Raw genomic sequence first — 20,729 nt, forward strand, 5'->3', positions numbered from 1 at the left:
CTCGCTTCTTCGTGTGCTTTTCCCCACCCCCCCCCAGGAACAACAAGGTTTCGTCACACGATGGATTTGTAACTCTGCCCACGCTTGATGCGAGCGGTACGGCTCGGTAAATTTAGCGCGACAAAGATCTGCGAATACCATCGCAGGTAAACTGCACTTACTGTTCGACTCCTCCCTGATTTTTACATCGTTCTTTAGTTCGCCGCCACTGTCGTGCATCTGTAGGTTGAGAGTTGGCTCGGCAGAAGTACTAATTGATATGAAACTGCATCACATCAGCAGGAGTGGCAGGCAGCACTGGACTTTCTCTGCTCCTAAGATGCAGGTTTGGACATGGGCATCCCATTCAGTCTGTGGAATTTGCATGTTCTCACCATGTGTGCATGGGCATCCTCTGGGTGCTCTGGTTTCCTCCCACACTCCAAAGACATGCTCTTCAGCTTCCCCTATAGTGTGTGAGTGACAGAGGGAGTGTGTTCCAATGGATGAGTGACCCAGTGTAAGTAGTGTATCTAGCAGTGTAAGTCTTTGGGTGCTCTGGTTTCCTCCCACACTCCAAAGACATGCTGTTCAGGTTCCCCCATAGTGTGTGAGTGACAGAAGGAGTGTGTTCCACTGATGTATGGAGGAGTGACCCAGTGTAAGTAGTGTATCTAGCAGTGTAAGTCTTTGAGTGCTCTGGTTTCCTCCCACACTCCAAAGACATGCTGTTCATGTAAATAAACATAAATGTGTATGTGAAGTGGTAATTCCCTAAACTGCCATTAGTGTGTGTTTGACCAACACACGATGGACTGCTGTTCTGTCCAGGGCGGACCCTGCCTCGAGCACTATGCCTCTGGGACCGTTCCAAACCAGCCTGCATTGCACTGATAATGAATTAAGATTAATTTTATCAGCAAAAACGAAATGCCACCGTAAAAAAAAAGTCATACTTTCAAATCTGTCAGAGTTGGTGAAGCATGCTTGTCTTTTTAATGTTACTTTTCAAACGCTAAAACAAGCAACTAATTTCTTATATTACGATATACGAGACCCCATATTTTCCCATCCTCAAGAAAGACCCCAGGAACAGATGCTTTCTCAGACTCGGGCCTCTTCCTCGATCCGCAAACGTTGCGACGTTCTCAAGATGACTGTATTACAGGACAAGTTCCAGCCCAGGGAATCGATAGGTAGGCGCTAGGAGGACCGCAACGTGATCCAGCCTCCCCCCGGGACTTCAATGTCAAAGAGATCGCCAGCCAGCCGTCATCGGCACCTAGCAGCCAATAGAAACAATCCATTTTTACAGTCCGAAGCAAGGTCAGCGACAGCTGTCACCGCGTCCGGTTACGTTCCCAGGGATACGCTCGTGCACGTTCTTCACCCAGAAGGGGCAGAACCACACCGCTCCGCCTGTTCCTGAGACAGCTGCACGCCACAGGGTGGAGCTTTTTAATGTGGCATCTTGAAAAGGAGTGCCACAACATCTGCCCCGCAGGCAAACCTCTGAAATAAAGGTGCGAGCAGTAAAGGTGGAGTCTCTCAGAAGGTCGCTGTTGTCAGACCAGGTTTAAGTTATTCTCAGGCTACGATAAAATAAACGCAGCTGTTTATGACAGTTTATTTGGTCATAGAGTATTGATTCTGCGGGGGGGGGGGGGGGGGGCGCAGTGGGTTGGACCGGGTCCTGCTCTCCAGTGGGCCTGGGGTTCGAGTCCCGCTTGGGACACCTTGTGATGGACTGGCGTCCTGTCCTGGGTGTGTCCCCTCCCCCTCCAGCCTTACGCCCTGTGTTGCCAGGTTAGGATCCGGCTCCCCACGACCCCGTATGGGACAAGAGCTTTCAGGTGATGTGTGTGTGTGTGTGTGTGTGTGTGTGTGTGCGTGTGTGTGTGCGCGTCGATTCTGTGGGGGGCATGGTGGCGCAGCAGGTTGGTGGGTCAGGGGTTCGAGTCCCGCTTGGGACGCCTTGGACGGACTGGCGTCCCATCCTGGGTGTGTCCCCACCCCCTCCAGGCTTGCACCCTGTGTTGCCGGGTTACGCTCCGGCTCGCCACGACCCCACTTGGGACAAGCGGCTTCAGTCAGCGTGTGTGTGTGTGTGTGTTGATTCTGTTCTCGTAGTTACAGAGGAACTCATTCTTCCGTTCTTGCGAGATGTCGTTTCGTTCGTTGCCCTCAGCGACATCCACTGGGATCTCGAGGAACAAACGCCAGGGAGAAGAGTGTCGTTTAAGGTGACGAGAGAGAAGAGGCCGATCAAGGCTGAGCCAGCGACGCTTGCGACTCGTAGCTTTTCATTTCAAACTCTCACCCTGTAGGCTTCCTCTCTTCGGCTGTGATTTCAGTTTTCCCCACTCGGGCTCAACGAGTTCATTCGCTTTCCTGACCGAAAGGAAACGGTCTTTTGAAGATAAGCTGGATCGGACCAACGTGGCTTTCATTGTCTTCTAACCTCCTGTTTTCAGTGGAAAGAATGCATTGTCGCTTTTTACTGTCCAAAAACAAAAGAAAAAAAAGAAAAAAAAATCAAACAACAAGGGATGATGACATTTTAGTGGAAATATTTTCATTACCATTACCACTTTTTCCCCTAAGGCGGGCATTTCTACAGACAATATTTAATGTTGGGTCGGAACCTCAGCAGCTCGCAGGTCAGTTAGGGCACTTTTTTCCCCTCTACCCAGTATCAGTCAGTGTCTGTCATGTTGCAAGGAGTGGGATACCTTCTGAAAATGAACCGATAAAGAATAACTTTTTCCATCTGGGGGAAGATGGAACAGCATCACTACCCTTGTTATAAAGTCAGATATTTTTGAAAATTCTAACATTTCCCAGTTTATTTACTTATTACCATATTTTCTTGTCTTGCTTTCTATAATTTCAGCTTATAAGAGAGCGAAGGCAAAAATGTTTTAATGAGCCAAGAGGCAGCAGCAAAAAGCAGAACTTGATTCAACTCACTTCCACCGTGTTTACAGCTTGTATCTGGTGTTCCTGACTCTTGGTCATCGATGACGGGATGACAAACTTTGCACACATTTACATTTATTTATTTAGCCGACGATTTTTTCCAAAGCGACTTCCAATGAACGCTATGTAGTGTTACTATCAGCCCCCATACCTTATTCACCGTGGTGACTTACACTGCTAGATACACTACTTACACTGGGTCACTCACCCATACATCAGTGGAACACACTCTCTCTATCACTCACACACTATGGTGAACCTGAACAGCATGTCTTTGGAGTGTGGGAGGAAACCAGAGCACCCGGAGGAAACCCACGCGGTCACGGGGAGAACATGCAAACTCCACACAGACTGAGCAGGGATCGAACCCATGTCCTCCCACACCACCCAGGCGCTGTGAGACAGCAGCACAAATTAAAAGAATGTTTATGGATCAACAACAAGAAATAAATCAGAGACATTCTTATTTTCTCACTTCCAAAGTTCATTTTAATATGACTGTACCTAAGCCAATAAAAATATTAAAAAGGTGTTTTGAGTATTTTCATCCGAGATTTTTAAAGAACCTCAACTGCAAATAATCCAAGGCACATCCGTATTACTGAGTTTGTACTTACTGTGACTTAGTGGTAAAAGTGACTTTAGACTTACAAACAAAATGACTAGACTTACAAACAAAATGAGTTACAAACAGACTTCCAGTCTCGGGTGCGTTCATATGCTGAGGAGCCCGAATATGGGGGAAAAACCTGACCAGCCCTTGCAGTCAGTGTCCGGCGAGCACACAAATCCTACTTATATGACAAAAGAGGGGGAAACAGGCTGACACTCTGACCAGGTACATGCAACGACTGCGTATCCTGAGCAGGTGGATCAGTGGACTCCGCACCCTGCACCGCGTCATGGTTGTCTTGCGTCAGCTGCGCAGTCGGCGACAGGGCCGCGATGCTCTGCGGGCTGGGTGACAACACCAGAATGGAGACCCCCGAGCTGTTGGGCTGCATGGATCCCTCCAGGTCCTCGATCTCACGCCCCGCTGTAAACACACAGAATTAACTTTTTCTCATAACAGTGTCAGCATCCTGCTTCTGCTTCCCTCACACTGTGCGCTGCAATCAAGCCTCCGGATCCCCAGTGCAGAAGCTCAGCACCGGCTCCAGCACCCCACCCTCCCGGTACAACTCATACAGTTCAAATTGTTTACTCGGGCATTATAAACCAGCATCCAAATTAAGTAGAGCACCACAGAATTAGCAATATACTGAATAAGGGTTAGGGCTACTATGTCATTATACACACACACACACATTATCAGAACCGCTTGTCCCTTACAGGGTCACGGGGAACCGGAGCCAACCCGGTAACACAGGCGTAAGGCCAGAGGGGGAGGGGACACACCCAGGACGGGACGCCAGTCCGTCGCAAGGTACCCCAAGCGGGACTTGAACCCCAGACCCACTGGACAGCAGGACTGCGGTCCAACCCACTGCGCCACCGCACCCCCCTATGTCATTATATATTTATACAATTTATTTTTATAGAACTGCACTGTATTTGTAAAATGACACCAATCTCTCACAACGCAATCATACATGTTCTGTAATGGAACATCATCATCATCACCTTTATGTTACGAGTTCCTGCCTTTAACTGCTGCTCTACCTGCTGCCCACAAACTGCTAATTTAGAGCAGGGAAGTACAAAGCAAGAAATAACTAAATAATTAATATTCTGTGGGGACTTGAGTCTGCATTAGAGCACTTTGAGAACCGTAGTGGTTGTTTGTCATGAGCCTATTAAATTATCCCAAGCCTTATAAACATCTTGATAAATGTCCGGAAAGTTCTAGCAGCTCTATCTGCATTTCTGGCTTTAAGCTTTAGCTTTTGTCTCCTCTAATTCAGCTTTCCAGACGGTATGTCGAGGCGCCGGCGTCCTATGTGCTGTGCCCGTCCAGCGGATCCGTGTCTCGCTGCTTTCGTAAACAGAGCTACCTTTGTCATGCAGAAACAAAATAAAAATAAAAATGCAAAAAAAAAAAAAAAATCTAATTCAGCAAGACTTCTTTAAGTGCATCTGGTGCACTTTTAATTTGTTTAAAAGCAGATTTGAGTTCGGTGGCTGTTTCAAGACCCTCTGCACACTTTGCTGAACCAGTAACGTTCTACACACTTCGTACATGAGCTTATTTTGAATGTTATCATCAACATTCAAACTTATTAGATTATATTATCAACTTATGGTTGTATTATACACATCAATAATTCCTGATATGGCACAGCACTACAGCGTGAGTAAAGGAGAAGCAGTTTCTCTACTCAGAATCATGTGGTATGAAATTTGGGGCACTTAATAAAAAAAATAAAAGCCATTAAAATAAATAAATAAATAAATAAATAAATAAATAAGTAAAATATTATAGAATATAAAAAAATAAATATAATATAAAATTAAATAAAAAATAAAAAATTAATAAACAAAAAAGAAATAAAATATTATATAATATAAAATAAATCACACACACACACACACACACACACACACACACACACACACATTGTCTGAACCGCTTGTCCCATATGGGGTTGTGGGGAGCCAGAGCCTAACCCGGCAGCCCAGGGCGTAAGGCTGGAGGGGGATGGGACACACGGAGGGGACCCACCCAGGACGGGACCCCAGTCCATCACAAGGCACCCCAAGTGGGACTCGAACCCCACGCCCACTGGAGAGCAGGACCCGGTCCAACCCACTGTGCCACCGGGCGCCCCTTAAAACAAATTAATAGAATATAAAATAAAATAAATGAAAAACAAACAAACAAACGAATAAATAAAGTGAAATTCTGTGTGACGTAGAAAATAAAAAGAAATTGGAGTGGAACCCAGCACCGCCACAGATGAAAAAGTGGAAATATGAGAGCTCAGTCTCGAAGTTCAGTCTCCGTCACGTTGCCCTCAAAGCTACTGATTCGCGGAGACACGCGAAAGCAAAAAAACAAGTCTCTGTAGGTGCGGTAAAAACGGGAGTACCGCACATATAACCTTCCGAGTTTCCCCGACAGCCTGCGAAACCATATTTTTGCGCGCCACCTCTTCGCGACATTCGCGCGTGCGCTCGACCTTCGGAAAATGCCGAACACGCATCACGCCGTTGTGTGAATGCAGATAAGTGCATCGTCATACGTGTAAAACGGACAGCAGTGGCTAGAGCCGCTGCCCTCCACTTGAAGGCCCCGGGTTCGAATCCCCCGTCCCGCCGTCGTATCCTTGACCAAGACACCAACCCTAGAACTCACACACGCTATCTGAACCGCCTGTCCCATACAGGGTCGTGGGGAACCGGAGCCTGCCCAGCAACACAGGGCATAAGGCCGGAGGGGGAGGGCACACACCCAGGACGGGACGCCAGTCCGTCGCAAGGCACCCCAAATGGGATTCGAACCCCCGACCCACCGGAGAGCAGGACCCGGTCCAACCCACTGCGCCACCGTGCCCCCCTGACCCTAGAACTGCTCCAGTTAAAATTACGTGGCTGTGCAAAGGGGTAAATTGTTGTAAGGAGCTCGCCGTTAACAAGCTGCTTTGGAGAAAGACGTAAATACGCGTATCGGGGTACGGAAGGCAGGGTAAACGGCGTCGCGGTGGGTCGAGCGCGCGCTGGGTTATTCGCGTGACGATCGCACGCTCCAGAGACTCCGCTACCGTCCCAGGCGTCCCGCTCTCGACGTTGACCTCACGAGCCTGCATTCCCAGCTGCTCCCTCCTGACACGCACACACCCTTCCCACAAGCCCCTTCCTTTTCCCCTCTTCCACCTTGGCACACAGCAGGAGCACTTCCAGCTCCATCTTACCTGCCGCTGCGTGCCTACACCTGACGGACGGCCCGCGTCACCCGTGCGCACCCGGGGCCGTCGAGCGACTCAGGATCTCCATATGTCCCGGGGCGCACGTGTACAGCGGGAGTTCCCTTTCTAGGATTTCGATGCGTCGTTTAGCGAATCCAACATCACCCGTTCGCGACGACACGAGGAAAAGGCCCGTGTGTCCCTGCACCCCCCCTCCCCTCCCCTCCTTCAGCAGCTCTGGACAGCTCTGTCCCCAAGCGCCCACGGCCCGTCTCTCACCTCTGCCCTCCTGCTGGGTGCAGAAGCCCGGCGGCGGTGCTGCGGTGTCACGGCTCTCGGCGCGGAGCTCCCTCTGCCATTCGCGCAGCTCCTGCACGTCGGGGAGGATGCGCACCTGCCCCAGTCCAGGTGGTGGTGGGGGGGGGGAGGGGTGGGGTGGATACACAGCATGACACCTCTCACCAGGACACACATCTACAGCCACTGTTATAATTTCAGGTACATGTACATAGGTTCCATACGGAAAACGCGAAACGTCTCTCTCGGTGGCCTGTCGGCAAGTGCTACCCGGTTCGCGGTGAACGCCGGCACCCTCCGAAGGTACGAGCCTCCATCTCGTTGGAGGTTTTACACACCATTACTTGGCTGGGCTGCTGGTCCGTGTCCCGCATCACGCAGAACGCAGCAAACAGGCCCCTCACCCACACGCGCTGCTGAATCCCCAACCCTGCCTGCACTGCCTCTATTGATATTGCCCATTACTTGCCTGCTGCCCCCCCCTCCCACTTCAGCCTCCCTCCTTCTCCCCCTTTCCGTCGGCCATGGCTCCGAAAACAGGTCTGTTATATAAGCAGCGGGATGACGGCGATGGTTAATTCAGTAGATGCAAGTGGGTGTCAGAAGGCGGCCGGATCCCTCTCTGGCGAGGGGAGATACCATTCCGATGGAAAGGAGAGAGGTGGGGGGCCAATCAGCAAACCGTTTGGAACCCACGGCGAATGTGTGTCTGTGTATACTCATGCTGCGTGCACGCATGTGTGTGTGTGTTCATGCAAAGCTCTTATTTTGGAAGCACGCGATATTAAAAGCACTGGCCTGTATGCGTCAGCACTGGCGCGCGAGCATGGATGTTACGGAGCGTTTAAACCCGTGCGGAGCAAGGTAATCCCCACCGCGCCATCGTGACAAAAGGACTCGTACGGCAGCAGCGCAAGGGAACTGGCGGAGTCACACAGCTGACGCCCGTTGCGCCTTTCCACTCTTCTCTCACGCACACCTCCGGAGGGGAACGGTCTCCAACGCCAGCCTCCTCCTTTTCTCTTTTACTGCCCTGCTAAGGAACCAACGGTTTGCATTAATTTCACGTTCTTTTCAAATCAAGTCCGGGACCCCCGGGGGCCGCGAGGATGACTTTTAAATGGACTTTTAGCAGGAGCGTCCAAAGGGAGCTCTTGTCCTGTCCATCCCGGTCCAGGCCCAGTATGGGACCCCAGCCCCGTCTTGCAACCGCCTATATCCGTTACGAAGCCCTTCTATCATGAGCAAATATCACAGATTTATACCCCACTGGGGTGTGGTGGAGCAGTGGGTTGGACCGCGTCCTGCTTTCCAGTGGGTCTGCGGTTCAAGTCCTGCTTGGGGTGCCTTGTGATGGACTGGTGTCCCATCCTGGGTGTGTCCCCTCCCCCTCCAGCCCTGAGTTGCTGGGTAGGCTCTGGTTCCCGTGACCCTGTATGGGACAAGCGGTTCAGAAAGTGAGTGTGTGTGTGTGTGTGTGTGTGTGTGTATACCCATACCCCACTGGACCAATTTGGGACAAGCATGGGCTCAAAAGCCCAACGGCAAGACCAGGTCAAAAGTTTGAGTACATTTGCTGAAAACTACCTTTCTTTTTCCGCAAGGCATTTCGTTAAAAAGTTCCACGAGGAAGGGAGCCATCGTGCGCCCCCGAGGACGTGGGACACTTGTGGGTTGCCTCGCCTCACCAGCTCAGTGCGCGTCCTTAGCTGTCGTGCCGCGTGCCGCTCACGTCACGATCACGCATTCACACCGATGTGAGGGTACGCTATGTTCACGGAACCTAAGAAACGCCGAAGAACGCGAACGCTCGCGAGAGCTCTATCCTGGGGCAGCAGGTGGCGAAGTGGCTGCCACCTTGTAGGCGAAGGACTCAAGTTCAAACCACTTACTCTTACAGGTACCTCGCTCAGCTATGTAAATGGGTAAATCGTTGTGCACTGATCAGCCACAACATTAAAACCACCGGGAGGTGAAGTGAACAACACTGATTTTCTCGTTACAATGGCACCTGTCAAGGGGTGGGATATTTTAGGCAGCAAGTGAACAGTCAGTTCTTGAATTTTATGTGCCGGAAGCAGGAAAAATGGGCAAGTGTAAGGATCTGAGCGACTTTGACGTGGGCCAAATTGTGATGGCTAGACGACTGGATCAGAGCATCTTCAAAACGGTAGGTCTTGTGGGGTGTTCCTAGTATGCAGTGATTAGAACCTACCAAAAGTGGCCCAAGGAAGGACAACCGGCGAACCGGCGACAGGGTCATGGGCACCCAAGGCTCATTGATGCACGTGGGGAGCGAAGGCTAGCCCGTCCGGTCCGATCTCACAGAAGAGCTACTGTTGCACAAATTGCTAAGAACCTTGATGTTGGCCATGATAGAAAGGTGTCAGAACACACAGCGCATCACAGCTCGCTATATATGGGGCTGCGTAGCCGCAGACCGGTCGGAGCGCCCATGCTGACCCCTGTCCGCTACCGAAAGCGCCTACAATGGGCACGTGAGCGTCAGAACTGGACAATGGAGCAATCGAAGAAGGTGGCCTGGTCTAATGAATCACATTTTCTTTTAGATCACGTGGCCTGCCGAGTGTGTGTTGTTTACCTGGGGAAGAGATGGCAGCAGGATGTACTATGGGAAAAAGGCTAGCCGGCGGAGAGTGTGATGCTCTTGCCAACGTTCTGCTGGGAAACCTTGGGTCTTGGCATTCATGTGGATGTTACTTTAACACGTACCACCTACCTAAAGATTGTTGCAGACCACATACACACCTTCACGGCAACGCTATTCCCTGACGACAGTGGCCTCTTTCAGCAGGATATCGTGCCCTGCCACGCTGCAAAAATTGTTCAGGAATGGTTTGAGGAACATGACAGAGTTCAAGGCGTCGACTCGGCCTCCAAATTCCCCAGATCTCAAGCCGATCAAGCATCTGTGGGACGTGCTGGAAAAAAGTCCCATCCATGGAGGCCCCACTTGCCAACTTACAGGACTTAAAGGATCTGCTGCTAACGTCTCGGTGCCAGATAACCACAGCACACCTTCAGAGGTCTTATGGAGTCCATGCCTCGACGGGTCAGAGCCGTTTTGGCGGCACGGAGGGACCTACACCAATACTAGGCAGGTGGTTTTAATGTTTTGGCTGATCGGTGCAAGTCACTGTGGATAAAATTGTCAGTTAAATAAATAAATCCAAGTGTCTCTCACGCACGACTGAAGGATGCTGTATATTTTTATGGTCTCTGCAGCTGTACTTCCACTGTCAGACGCACTGCACCACGCTCACACGCTGGATTTGAGAGTCTTACTAGTCCTCCGATCTCCTTCATCGCAAAAGTGTCCAAACTTGGGCGTTTTCCAGCAGCGCGGTTAACTCTGCGTCGCGCGGATTTTGAAGCGAAGGATTAAAGCGAAACACAAATATTCCATCATTTCCTCATCTTTTAAGCTACATCAGAAAATCTCATCCAGACCCTCCCATACTTGCTGCTCTATGTAGCTTTATTGCACGGAACGGTAATTTTACCACATTTGTAGTTGTATGTAGGAAGACAAGAGTGTAGTAACAGGCATTGGTGCCTCGCTGCTCCTAGGTTGTGGGTTCAAATCAGGCTCAGTATCTACAGATATCACCTGTCCTCCCTACAGGCTTCCTCCATGTGCTCTTGTTTCCTCCCTCAGTCCAAAGACATGTTTTCACTGAACTGGTGAGTCTACATTTATTCATGTAGCTGATGCTTTTCCCCAAAGCAACTTACAATGTTAAGCTACTTACAGTTATGACATTGATTATTATAATTTTTTCTAGGGCAATTTTAGGGTAAGTACCTTGCTCAAGGGTACTACAACTGGAGGTGGGGATTAAACCTGCAACCTTTTGGTCCAAAGGTATCAGCTCTACCCACTACACTACCAGCTGACTCTAAAATCCCCTTGGTTTGTGTGTGTGTGTTTGACAGAGTGACACTGCCCTGTGATGGACCGGCATCACATCCAGGGTGTACCCAGCCGCATGCCCTATGCTTCCAAAATAGGCTCCGGACCGCCGAGACCCTGCACTGGATAAGCGGCTATTGCTAATGGTCCAAAGACAGGTTGTTCAGGTTCACCCATAGTGTGTGAGAGAGAGAGTGTGTGTGTGTTCCAAGGATGTATGGATGAGTGACCCAGTGTAAGTAGTGTATCTAGCAGTGTAAGTCTTTGGGTGCTCTGGTTTCCTCCCACACTCCAACGACATGCTGGTCACCCATAGCATGTAAGTGACACAAAGAGAGAGAGTGTGTTCCACTGATGTATGGGTGGGTGACCGATTGTAAGTAGTGTATCTAGCAGTGTAAGTCACCGCAGTGAATAAGGTCTGTGGGCTGATGACACTACATAGAGTTCATTGGAAGTCGCTTTGGAGAAAAGTGTCTGCTAAATAAATAAATGCTAATGGATGGACGAATCTAGTGGTATATTTTACTTGAATAAATCAAGCTGCCTGTTCAAGTGTAAGGTTTGAATTATACGCCTTATTCTTTAAGCACTGCAGTTCCTGCCAACCCGGACAAATTCGGACACATTGGTGTCATGTGACATGCACCTGAGGTAGGTGGACATAGATGGAGAGAAAGAGCAACGTGCTGAGAGGCGCTGGAGCTGGACCCCAGAAGGGGTGGGGGACGAGGCCATGTTGCCTTCCACCTCAGACGAGCTCCAACACGAGCGCGCGATCTGCACCCGGAGCGCACTACGGCATCACTACAGCGCTCAGGATTAAGAGTGTTGCGTAACGCGTGCGGACACGCCACATCCGGCGGCTCATTTCGGGCTGCGGCGCCGCAGGCAGCCTTGCGACACGGAGTGCGTTTCGGATGTTGAGCATCCTTCTGGGCGACGGGATGAATCACAACAAAGACAGATGGGCAGGGCTGCCACGACCGAATGTGCGCGCGCGCACACTCTCGCATATAAACATTTTCACTCACGAGCACACAGAATCTCACACACACACACACACACACCTCCCAGCCTCTCTGCAGTCAGCGCTGCGTCAGCCTGTTATATAACACTGCTGACGGGGGGTTGGGGGGGGGGGGCAGTCATGTAAATGTAAAAAGGGGGAGAGAAATAAGAGAAGAAGAAGAAAGGGACAAAGGGGAAAGGAGACAGGAATGAATAGTTTGAGGACTGTTAGTCTCTCACTCACACACACACACACATTCCAGCTCAATTTGCTTTGAAGCGTGCTGCCACTGCAGTGAATCAGTGTGCCTCCCCATGCCCGCCCGCCCGCCCGCCCGCCCGCACATTAGCCCCAGCTCCTGCTTCTGCTTTTGTGCTCTCTCTGGAGCTGCGGGTTCCATGGTCCAGCACCGCTGTGCTGCCCCCCGCTAAAAAAAACGAACCGGGCTCCTTCGACCTTTTCACCGCCGGGTCCCAGGGCTCCCACGACCTCAGAGGGAAGGCCCCGGCTCGAGCGAGGAAGTCGCGGGGCTGCCGCTCACCTCGCCACAAAAGACAATCGGGAACCCGACAGGGGAGCAACACAGTGACGCAGGGTGCAGGGAGGCTCGCCGGCGCCCCCTGCTGGGCCATCGGCCACACTGAAGACAGTGCACCTGGAATCAAAGCTTTTCACTCCCTACTCGCTGCGGTAGCAAGAGCGGTCAGCGAGCTCGGCACTGACACCGAGAGCGCGAGGAAGACTTACAAGAGCTTCGGATGCTATAGGAATGATCCAGCACATCCTCCCTGGCTGGAAGGGCTGCAACAAATGGAGGATATGGCAGCTTTTCTGTTTCAGCGTGTTCTCTGGGACGGGAGCCAGCTTCCACAGCAGCTCCCGTAGAGCACGTCTACATTTAGCAGGGAACAGCACCCACGCAGGAAGAGCGAAATTAAAAACAACGTCGATAATGACATAATCACATTGCAAACGAGCCATCGCACAACAATGGTCTCCCTCTGAGATTTCATTAGAGCCCCAGTTTTGTCATCTTCTGCAACATAATGATCAATGCAGGACTGTAAACACACTAAGACATACCAGTGCGCACACACACACACACAAACCCTTTTAGAAGATCCACAAGTACGCTGTGAAGAATGCAAAATAATCGAAGTACCGCAGAGCGAATACGGAAACGGCTGCTTTTTATCGTTGCTCAGAAGCAAGACTGCACCTGAGGGCGGATTCTATAAAAAATCTGTGCCTTTACCCCCTCAATGCGCGGAGGGCTGAAAACAACCACGGGAAGTTAACGGGCAAACGGGAGTTTATTATCTCGGACAGTTGACGCCGTGCGCCTGTCTTTTACAGCAGCGATCGATGGTGAAAACTGACACCTTTCGGTGTCGACCCAGACGCTTTACATAATCTGATAACGCAGGCATCGGGTTGCAAGATGTCAGAAGCCGGATAAAAGACGGGAGCCCAGTGATGTCATGGGGGTACTGTGGATGCCCACCTTGTAACCACGCCAGTAGGACTGAATCAGAACCGCCGCCTCATCCTCCGACAGCAGCAAGGACAGGGGGGTGGGTGGCCGAGGACTGGGGGGGAAAGGGTCACTTTAGAGCACGTCACTGCTGCGCACAGGTGATGAAGGCTCTCTCTCGTGTGCTGGCGATTTCACCATGGAGCATCACGCTGAACTGAAGCGACTCAGAGTGCAGCAAACACAAGCACGGTGGCAGTACTCACTGCTTGCTCAGCCAGTCCCGAACAAAAGGGATCTCCAGGAATCTTACTGGGGGTCCCTGTCCCACCCTGCAGGGGTTGTGGCTGCGGAGCACATAAGGAGATTATCACTAGCTGTGTCGATTCCTCGACGTCTAATTCAAACGGCGGCTGTCCCAGCTGCTGCAAGTCGACCGCCGCAATCACCGAATCAGCCTCGCTTGGTTTCTGAAACCGACACCTCGAGATGGGTCCGGCTGTGCAAAATTACGAGCAAAATCCAAGCCACAAATCAGCGAGGTTCTGAATCACTCACTTGTAGAGCCACTCGGCCAAGAAGTCACAGGCGTTGAACCGGGTCCTCCTTTTCTGAAACGTAGATGAAGCACAGTTAGAGGCAGCCGAAGGCTGTTGAGCTGCTTTCCCACACTTAAGATTAAACCTGCTTGTGGAGTAAATTACAGCATCAACAGCAATTCTCCGTTGAAAATCCTTTCAGGTCTAGGACTAAGCTTCATCTGTGTCTGGAACAACAGCCCTGGGAACGAAAGAGTGGGGAAGCTGAGGAAGGAAAAGCAAGGAGATGAGGGAGACGGTCTCCATTCTGGGGTCGGGGTGAAGGAAAGGGATCAGCAGTAAACCTCCGCAGGGTTGGGTTTGTACTATAAATATATTACAGCGCACAGAGATCTACCATGTCAGATAAACAGAAGGAGCAGCAAATGAAAAATAAATCTGCCAGAAAAGCCCTGATAGAGACAGAACCCGGCTTTTGCTTGCCAGAGCACATCCGGTGTAAACGCATGCACGAGTGCGTGCAATCAGTGTCTGTTGACCTCCAGGCAGCACTGTTTCTGCGCTTCCATCAGCACGGCCTCCAGCCCAGGCAGCAACACAGGGAAGACGGTTCTCTCCAGGAACTGGATCGCAGGGCCTGAGGAGAGGAGAGAGAGAGAGAGTGTTGAGAGTGTCACAGTTGATTAAGCCCAGTTACATCTTCCTGCACAGAGCGGCGCACTTGCTGGGTGGATTAGTAATTCCTGGTGCCGCTACTCAAAGGGGCTGAAAACGTTTCTGGAACAGCTAAACGAAGTGCACAAATGAAGGTGAAATGATTGGGGGGGGGGGGGGGGGGGGGGGGGTAAGTACTATCACATTAAAAAAGAGGACACCCACGTAATGCATCACGCAAAAGCACAGCACTGCATTCGTGCGTGAGGTTTAAAGCACGATTATAATGCAGTGTTTCTGTTGCTAAGCCCGATCACTGGCACAAGAGAGTGAGAAGATTTGATGCAACAAGCTTGAAGGGAAGGGGGTTTGTCCAATGTTGTACTGGCAGCGGGGTTGCGGTTGCGCGGCGGCACAGCGGGCTTGGCCGCGTCCTGCTCTCTGGGAGGTCGAGGGTTCGAGTCCCACTTGGGGTGCCTTGTGACAGACTGGCATCCCGTCCTGGGTGTGTCTCCTTCCCTTCCAGCCTTGTGCTTTGTGTTGCTGGGTCGGGCTCCGGTTCACCGTGATCTCAGCCAACGTGCGTGTATGTACTTGTAGCCAACGTAGGCTGAAACGATGGGGGTTCACCTGCTTGAGACAGGTCATCTATCATCCCTTGGACTCAACACCAGAAAAACTGTGGGTCACTCCTTTTTGGGGACCAGTCACTCACGGTTGCTCAGGTAGGGTCCACGGAGCAGGCTGCGGTCAATACCGTAAGACGTCACAGCCGATGACACACAGCATAACAACCCTTCAAGAACTAGGGCGCCAAAACATGAGCGACTCTATTGAAAGGAGCCGTACGCAAGGACGGAAAGAGGCAGTAGGCGGCATGAGGTTTCGGCTGCAATCTTCATACTGAAGGATCTAGGGTCGTATGGTACCCCGTCTCTGGTTTTACCCCTTGAGCAAGGTATTAACCCCACACTGCTCCAGTAAAATTATTTTTTTTAGTTAGTGTAAATGGAGGAAGCCTCGCGGGGGGGGTCTCCCAATCCTACTGTTACGCACAGACACCCGGGGACTGTTTGCTGGCAGTGGCGGCCGGATCTCCGTCTGCCCAGCCGTGTGCCGCCGGGGGGGTCGGCAGCTCCTGCTCGTACTCTGCGCGTGACACAGACAGCCAACGTCACACAAACACAAACGTCTTTGCGGGGAACGCAATTAATTAATGGCCATCTACCGAGAGCGAGCGCGCCTCACCCTCACAAACCTGCTGCCACAAGGATTTCCGCCCGACACCTTTCGCCATCACGTGTTCCGAGAGCGGTTGCTAAGAACTCTTTTCGATGGAGCGCGGTCGTTAGGGAAGTACAACCCGCACTTCCGGTTAACTGGGGTCGCGTGCGCGCACCTGCACCTGCGCCTGCGCCTGCGCGACAGTTCTGGCTGTAGGTGCTGTGTGGGAAACGCAGGCGCTGCTGTGTCATATAACCTCCATTTACACTTATTTTTTCAGCAGACGCTTTTGTCCAAAGCGACTTCCGACGAACTCTATGTAGTGTTATCACCCCGTACAGTTTATTCACCACTGCTAGATACACTTACTTACAGCTAGGCTTGCCAACCGTCCCGTACGGATTCGTTCCGTATTTAAGAGTTGCCCCTCCCCCGAGGTAGCTAGTAGCTAGATGACGTCATGGCTATCAACAGTCCACCTCCTAAACGAAACGATTAGAGAAGTATAAAAAGTATTAAAAAAAAAAAAAAGTGGGAGAGAGAGAGAACCGATGTCTGAGGAAACTCAGGGAGAACGGGTTTATGGCGAAATGTGATTTAAACTTTGTAAGAAAGAGAGATTTTTACCTCATACACGGTGGAGCGCGCGACGTAAAACAAGATGCGTCCGCGGAAAATCACCGACGGAGGACTGTTGCACCACCTCAGCCCATGCTGATATGGTGGACTATTGTTTTCTATATTCTATTACACAGACACGTTTTTTTTTTTTTAAACTTTTACTTTTCAAAATATATTACAAAATGTGTCATCCATTGGTTAAAATACAGTTGATTTGAGTGAGCTGAAAAGCAAATTAAATGTCTCATTCATTTTAGCAGTTAATTCAGTCAAGCAGAGACTTCTTTTTTACACATGTACATTAGCTGCAAAGAAATTCCAAGTGTCCCTTATTTTCTTCTGCAGGGGTTGGAAACCCTACTTACAATGGGTCACTCATCCATACATCAGTGGAACGCACTCTCTCTGCCACTCACACGCTATGGGGAACCGGAACAGCATGTCTTTGGACTGTGCGAGGAAACCAGAGCACTCGGAGAACATGCAAACTCCACACAGACTGAGTGGGGATCGAACCCATGTCCTCTCACACCACCCGGGTGCTGTGAGACAGCAGCGCTACTTGCTGTGCCACCAGGTTGCCCCTTTGTTATATACATAGCATTTCATAGTTGCTACCCTGACATTTTCCCCCCCCAAAGGCAAAGTGACATACAATGTTAAAATAATCACAAGCTCACAACGCTTTACCTATTTAAAGAGCTGGGTAATTTTACCAGAGCAATCTAAGGTAAGTACCTTACTCAAGTGGACGACAGCTGGAGGTGGGAATCAAACCTGTGGATCCAAAGGCAGCGGTTGTAACCACTACGCCACCAGCTGTCCCCACAAGGGAAACACAGGTGTTAAAGGTAAAGAACACGCCGGAAGGTGACTCGCAGCACCTAAAGACAGAATGGCGTATATCCGCTTCACAATTCCTTCTTGGCTGCGGTTCCGTAGGGCAGAAACAATAAGGATGCACGCAATGATCGGAAGTTTTCACGGAGAAAAGGTTGGAAATATTTAAGGAAGAGTAGCTCGTGCCAAAGTGAGGGATCACAGGAGCTCAGCCGGTGAGGGCGGTGTTCATACGTGTCGTACACATGTCAAAATCCACTTAACGCACGTTTAGTCAGGCGTTTCCTGTACAAAGAAAGGTGATCATTTACATTTAGCTGATGCTTTTCTCCAGATCAACTTATGGTCATTTACACCCCTGGGCGATTTTACTAGAGCGATTTAGGGTAAGTACCTTACTCAAGGGTACCAGCTGGAGGTGGGATTCAGACCTGTGGGGTCAAAGGTAGTATTTCAAACCGCTAGCCTACCAGCAACATCATAAAGATGGGGAAAGGAGTAAAGGGAATATAAACAGGCAACAGGAGCCTGATTGATTATTAAAGCAGACGTTTCGTGACACAAAAAAAGGAAACTAGGAATGTGCAGAGATGAAGGCAGATCTAAAAATGGGCGATTCCTTTCCAAAGGTGTGTTGAAGAAAGCTAAAGTGAGCCGCATCTGAGGGCTCACCGAGGAAGCAGATCTTTGAAGTTCGCCTGCAGCTTTGTCCGCCGCACCTCTTTTCACGGGATGATAACCTAGGCTGCATACACACATTTCAGTCCCGTTCACCAGCAGACCTCATTGCTCTTTTTGAGAAACTAGGCAACGGAGCGAGCGACGCTTTGGTACGGCTCGCCATTACGCTTCCCGTCTGTTTGCCTTTGTCTTGTTGCTCTTCACGTGTCCTTATGAAATCCTAGTTGTCACTTTCAAATCCTTCTCATTGTAGCCAGTAGGGATTGCTGTACAATGACTGATTTACTTCGAGGTCCAGCAGGGGGACCCTGCAGAGGAAGACTGGCCAGGCCTCCAATTAGGTATGCACAGTATTAGCAGCTAACAATTGCTGTTCCTATTAGACTGTAGCAGTCTACTGCTATTATTATTACTATTATTGATAATAATGGGAGGTGTGGTGGTGCGGTGGGTTGAGCTGGTGCGCTATGTGGTGGGTCTGGGGTTCGAGCTCTGCTGGGGTGCGGACTGGCATCCCATCCTGGATGTGCCCTCTGTTGCTGGGTTAGGCTCCAGCTTGCCGCCACCGGGCTTGGGACATGTGCTTGTATTCATTGTGTGATGATTGTTATTAAGGGTGACTGCCTTTAACTCCGGAGGTGCCTGGTTCCGGCTGTGGTGCCCTTGAGGAAGATGCTTGCCCTGCCATCGCTCCAGTACCTTCACCCAGCTGTGTGCCTGGGTACATAGTTGTGGTCCTGCAATGGAATGGTGTCCCATCCAAGGTGTGCCCCCTTCAGTTTTGTACCCAATGTCTCCAGGATAGGCTCCAGCTCACCATGACCCTCCTCAGGACAAGCAGTTATTATTGCTATTAATGTACTGTTTCATGTCCGGAAGATTGCTGTCGCTTCAGGGCATTAGCAAGCGAGACAGCTGGTAGCGTAGTGGGTAGCGATTCTGCCTTGGACCCTAAAGGTTGCAAGTATGAATCTTACCTCTGGCTGCAGTACCCTTGAGCAAGATACTTACCCTAAGTTGCTCCAGTAAAACTACCCAGCTGTAGACTAACATTGTAAGGTGCTTTGGAGAAAAGCACCAGCTAAATGAATAAATGTAAGCATTTACTTTTTCTTCCACTGAAACAAAGAATTGAGGTAATGTGGCAGACCCCATCTGTCAGCCCCAGGGTACAACCAGGACCAGGAGGCAGACATCTAGCTTGGAGATAGGCACGTCAGCCCATAAAATTACTGGAGACAGGTTGCTTTAGGTCTGGGGAGAAAGAGGAAGCAATTTTTAAAAGCAACAGCTTCGCCAAAGTGCTATGTGACATCGTAAAATCATCCACTTTCTTCCGCATGACCTCACCCTCAAGCTGCACATTGAAAAAGGAAATGATAGAGGGTCCTTTAAAGCTCTGCCATGATTTCTCAAAGGCTCCTGCTGCCACACGAAAGCAAAAAGTTTGGCAACGGATGCCAATACGCCATTTGTGATTTTTATATATTTGTTTCGGTGCATTAAATCATTTTCACCTTTTTAAGGTAAGGGAAATCTTGCTGGTGCTTTTTTTTTTTTAAATTATATATTTGTCTTTTTTCAAATGTATTTCTTTAAATATATTGTCTTGTTTGCACAGTCTACAGAGTTGACTAGATTAACATTTCACTACAGGTTGTGTGTGTGTATAACTATGTGACAAATCTTGAATCTTGATGTTGTGAAAATAAGGTTTCAGGATGTTTTTGTAGTACCACAATCCACCGACTGCTGTCGCTGTTTTGTAAATATCGCTGGTCGGAACACAAATCGTTCTGGTTTGTCTTATGAACCATGTACTTTATGCATTTATTTTCTAAATGAAAAGGAAATTTCATTTTTCATGCAGACTTCACTTTTTTTTTTTTTTTTTTTACTGTTTTGATATAGACTAAACTGTGCTGTGGGCCACAGTCCCCCCCCCACAGCATTACAAATATATGTTCCATGTGTACTGGGGCAAGTCAAATTGTGAGTTTATTCTTGAATACCTTTACATTTAGTGACACTAATAGGACAGCTGGTAATGTAGTGGTTAGCACTGCTGCCTTTGGACTCAAATGTCATGAGTTTGATTTTCACCTCCACTTGTAGTACTCTTGAGCAATATACTTACCCTAAATTGCTCCAGTAAAATTACCAGGCTGTATGAATGGGTAAATAATTGTAACCTTAACCATTTATATAGCTGATAAGTTACCTTGCTGTATAAATGGGTAAATAACTAAATAGCTTAATTTTGTAAATTGCTTTGGAGAAAAGCATCAGCTAAATAAAAGTAATTCAAAGGCTGCTAGTTAAATTTTAACAGCTAATTTGTATAGTACATTTGACAATCTCAATTGAGAATCAGAATTTTAAAAAATTCACACTGACAGCTGGTTGGTTTTCATTTATTCATGTAGCTTATGCTTTTCTCCAAAGCAACTTACAAAATTAAGCCATTTACAATAAGTTACCCATTTATAGAGCCGAGTAATTTTTACCAGCTGTCTCCGCATGGATAAGAGAAAGCAGCTGTAAAAGTGGTCACACTGAGGTTCATTACATTTACAGTGGCTGCATAATACAGCAGGGGGTTTATTGCTCACCAAAAATGCCACTATCAGGCAGGCTTCAGTAATTCCCC

At 49.5% G+C, this 20,729-nt stretch overlaps 1 protein-coding gene across 2 annotated transcripts; it reads right to left on the reverse strand.

Moving 5' to 3' along the window:
• Positions 1 to 3,586: 3,586 nt before the first annotated feature.
• iqck (IQ motif containing K) lies at positions 3,587 to 16,611 on the reverse strand. 2 transcript variants are annotated; one of them, XM_029250636.1, is made up of 8 exons: positions 15,962 to 16,022; positions 15,770 to 15,862; positions 14,599 to 14,696; positions 14,079 to 14,131; positions 13,787 to 13,867; positions 13,551 to 13,635; positions 7,083 to 7,197; positions 3,587 to 3,994 (listed from the first exon to the last, which is right to left on the reverse strand). In XM_029250636.1, exons 1-8 carry the CDS (start codon positions 16,008 to 16,010, stop codon positions 3,750 to 3,752), a joined length of 819 nt encoding a protein of 272 aa, XP_029106469.1. In that variant the 5' UTR covers positions 16,011 to 16,022; the 3' UTR covers positions 3,587 to 3,749. The 2 variants fall into 2 exon arrangements, with proteins under 2 accessions (XP_029106469.1, XP_029106470.1); XM_029250637.1 differs by lacking the exons at positions 15,770 to 15,862; positions 15,962 to 16,022 and adding an exon at positions 16,565 to 16,611 and having other exon boundaries at positions 14,543 to 14,696.
• Between the last annotated feature and the right edge of the window lie 4,118 nt (positions 16,612 to 20,729).

Source organism: Scleropages formosus, chromosome 3 (assembly GCF_900964775.1).
Source record: "Scleropages formosus chromosome 3, fSclFor1.1, whole genome shotgun sequence".
In the NCBI taxonomy this organism is placed as follows: Eukaryota; Metazoa; Chordata; class Actinopteri; order Osteoglossiformes; family Osteoglossidae; genus Scleropages; species Scleropages formosus.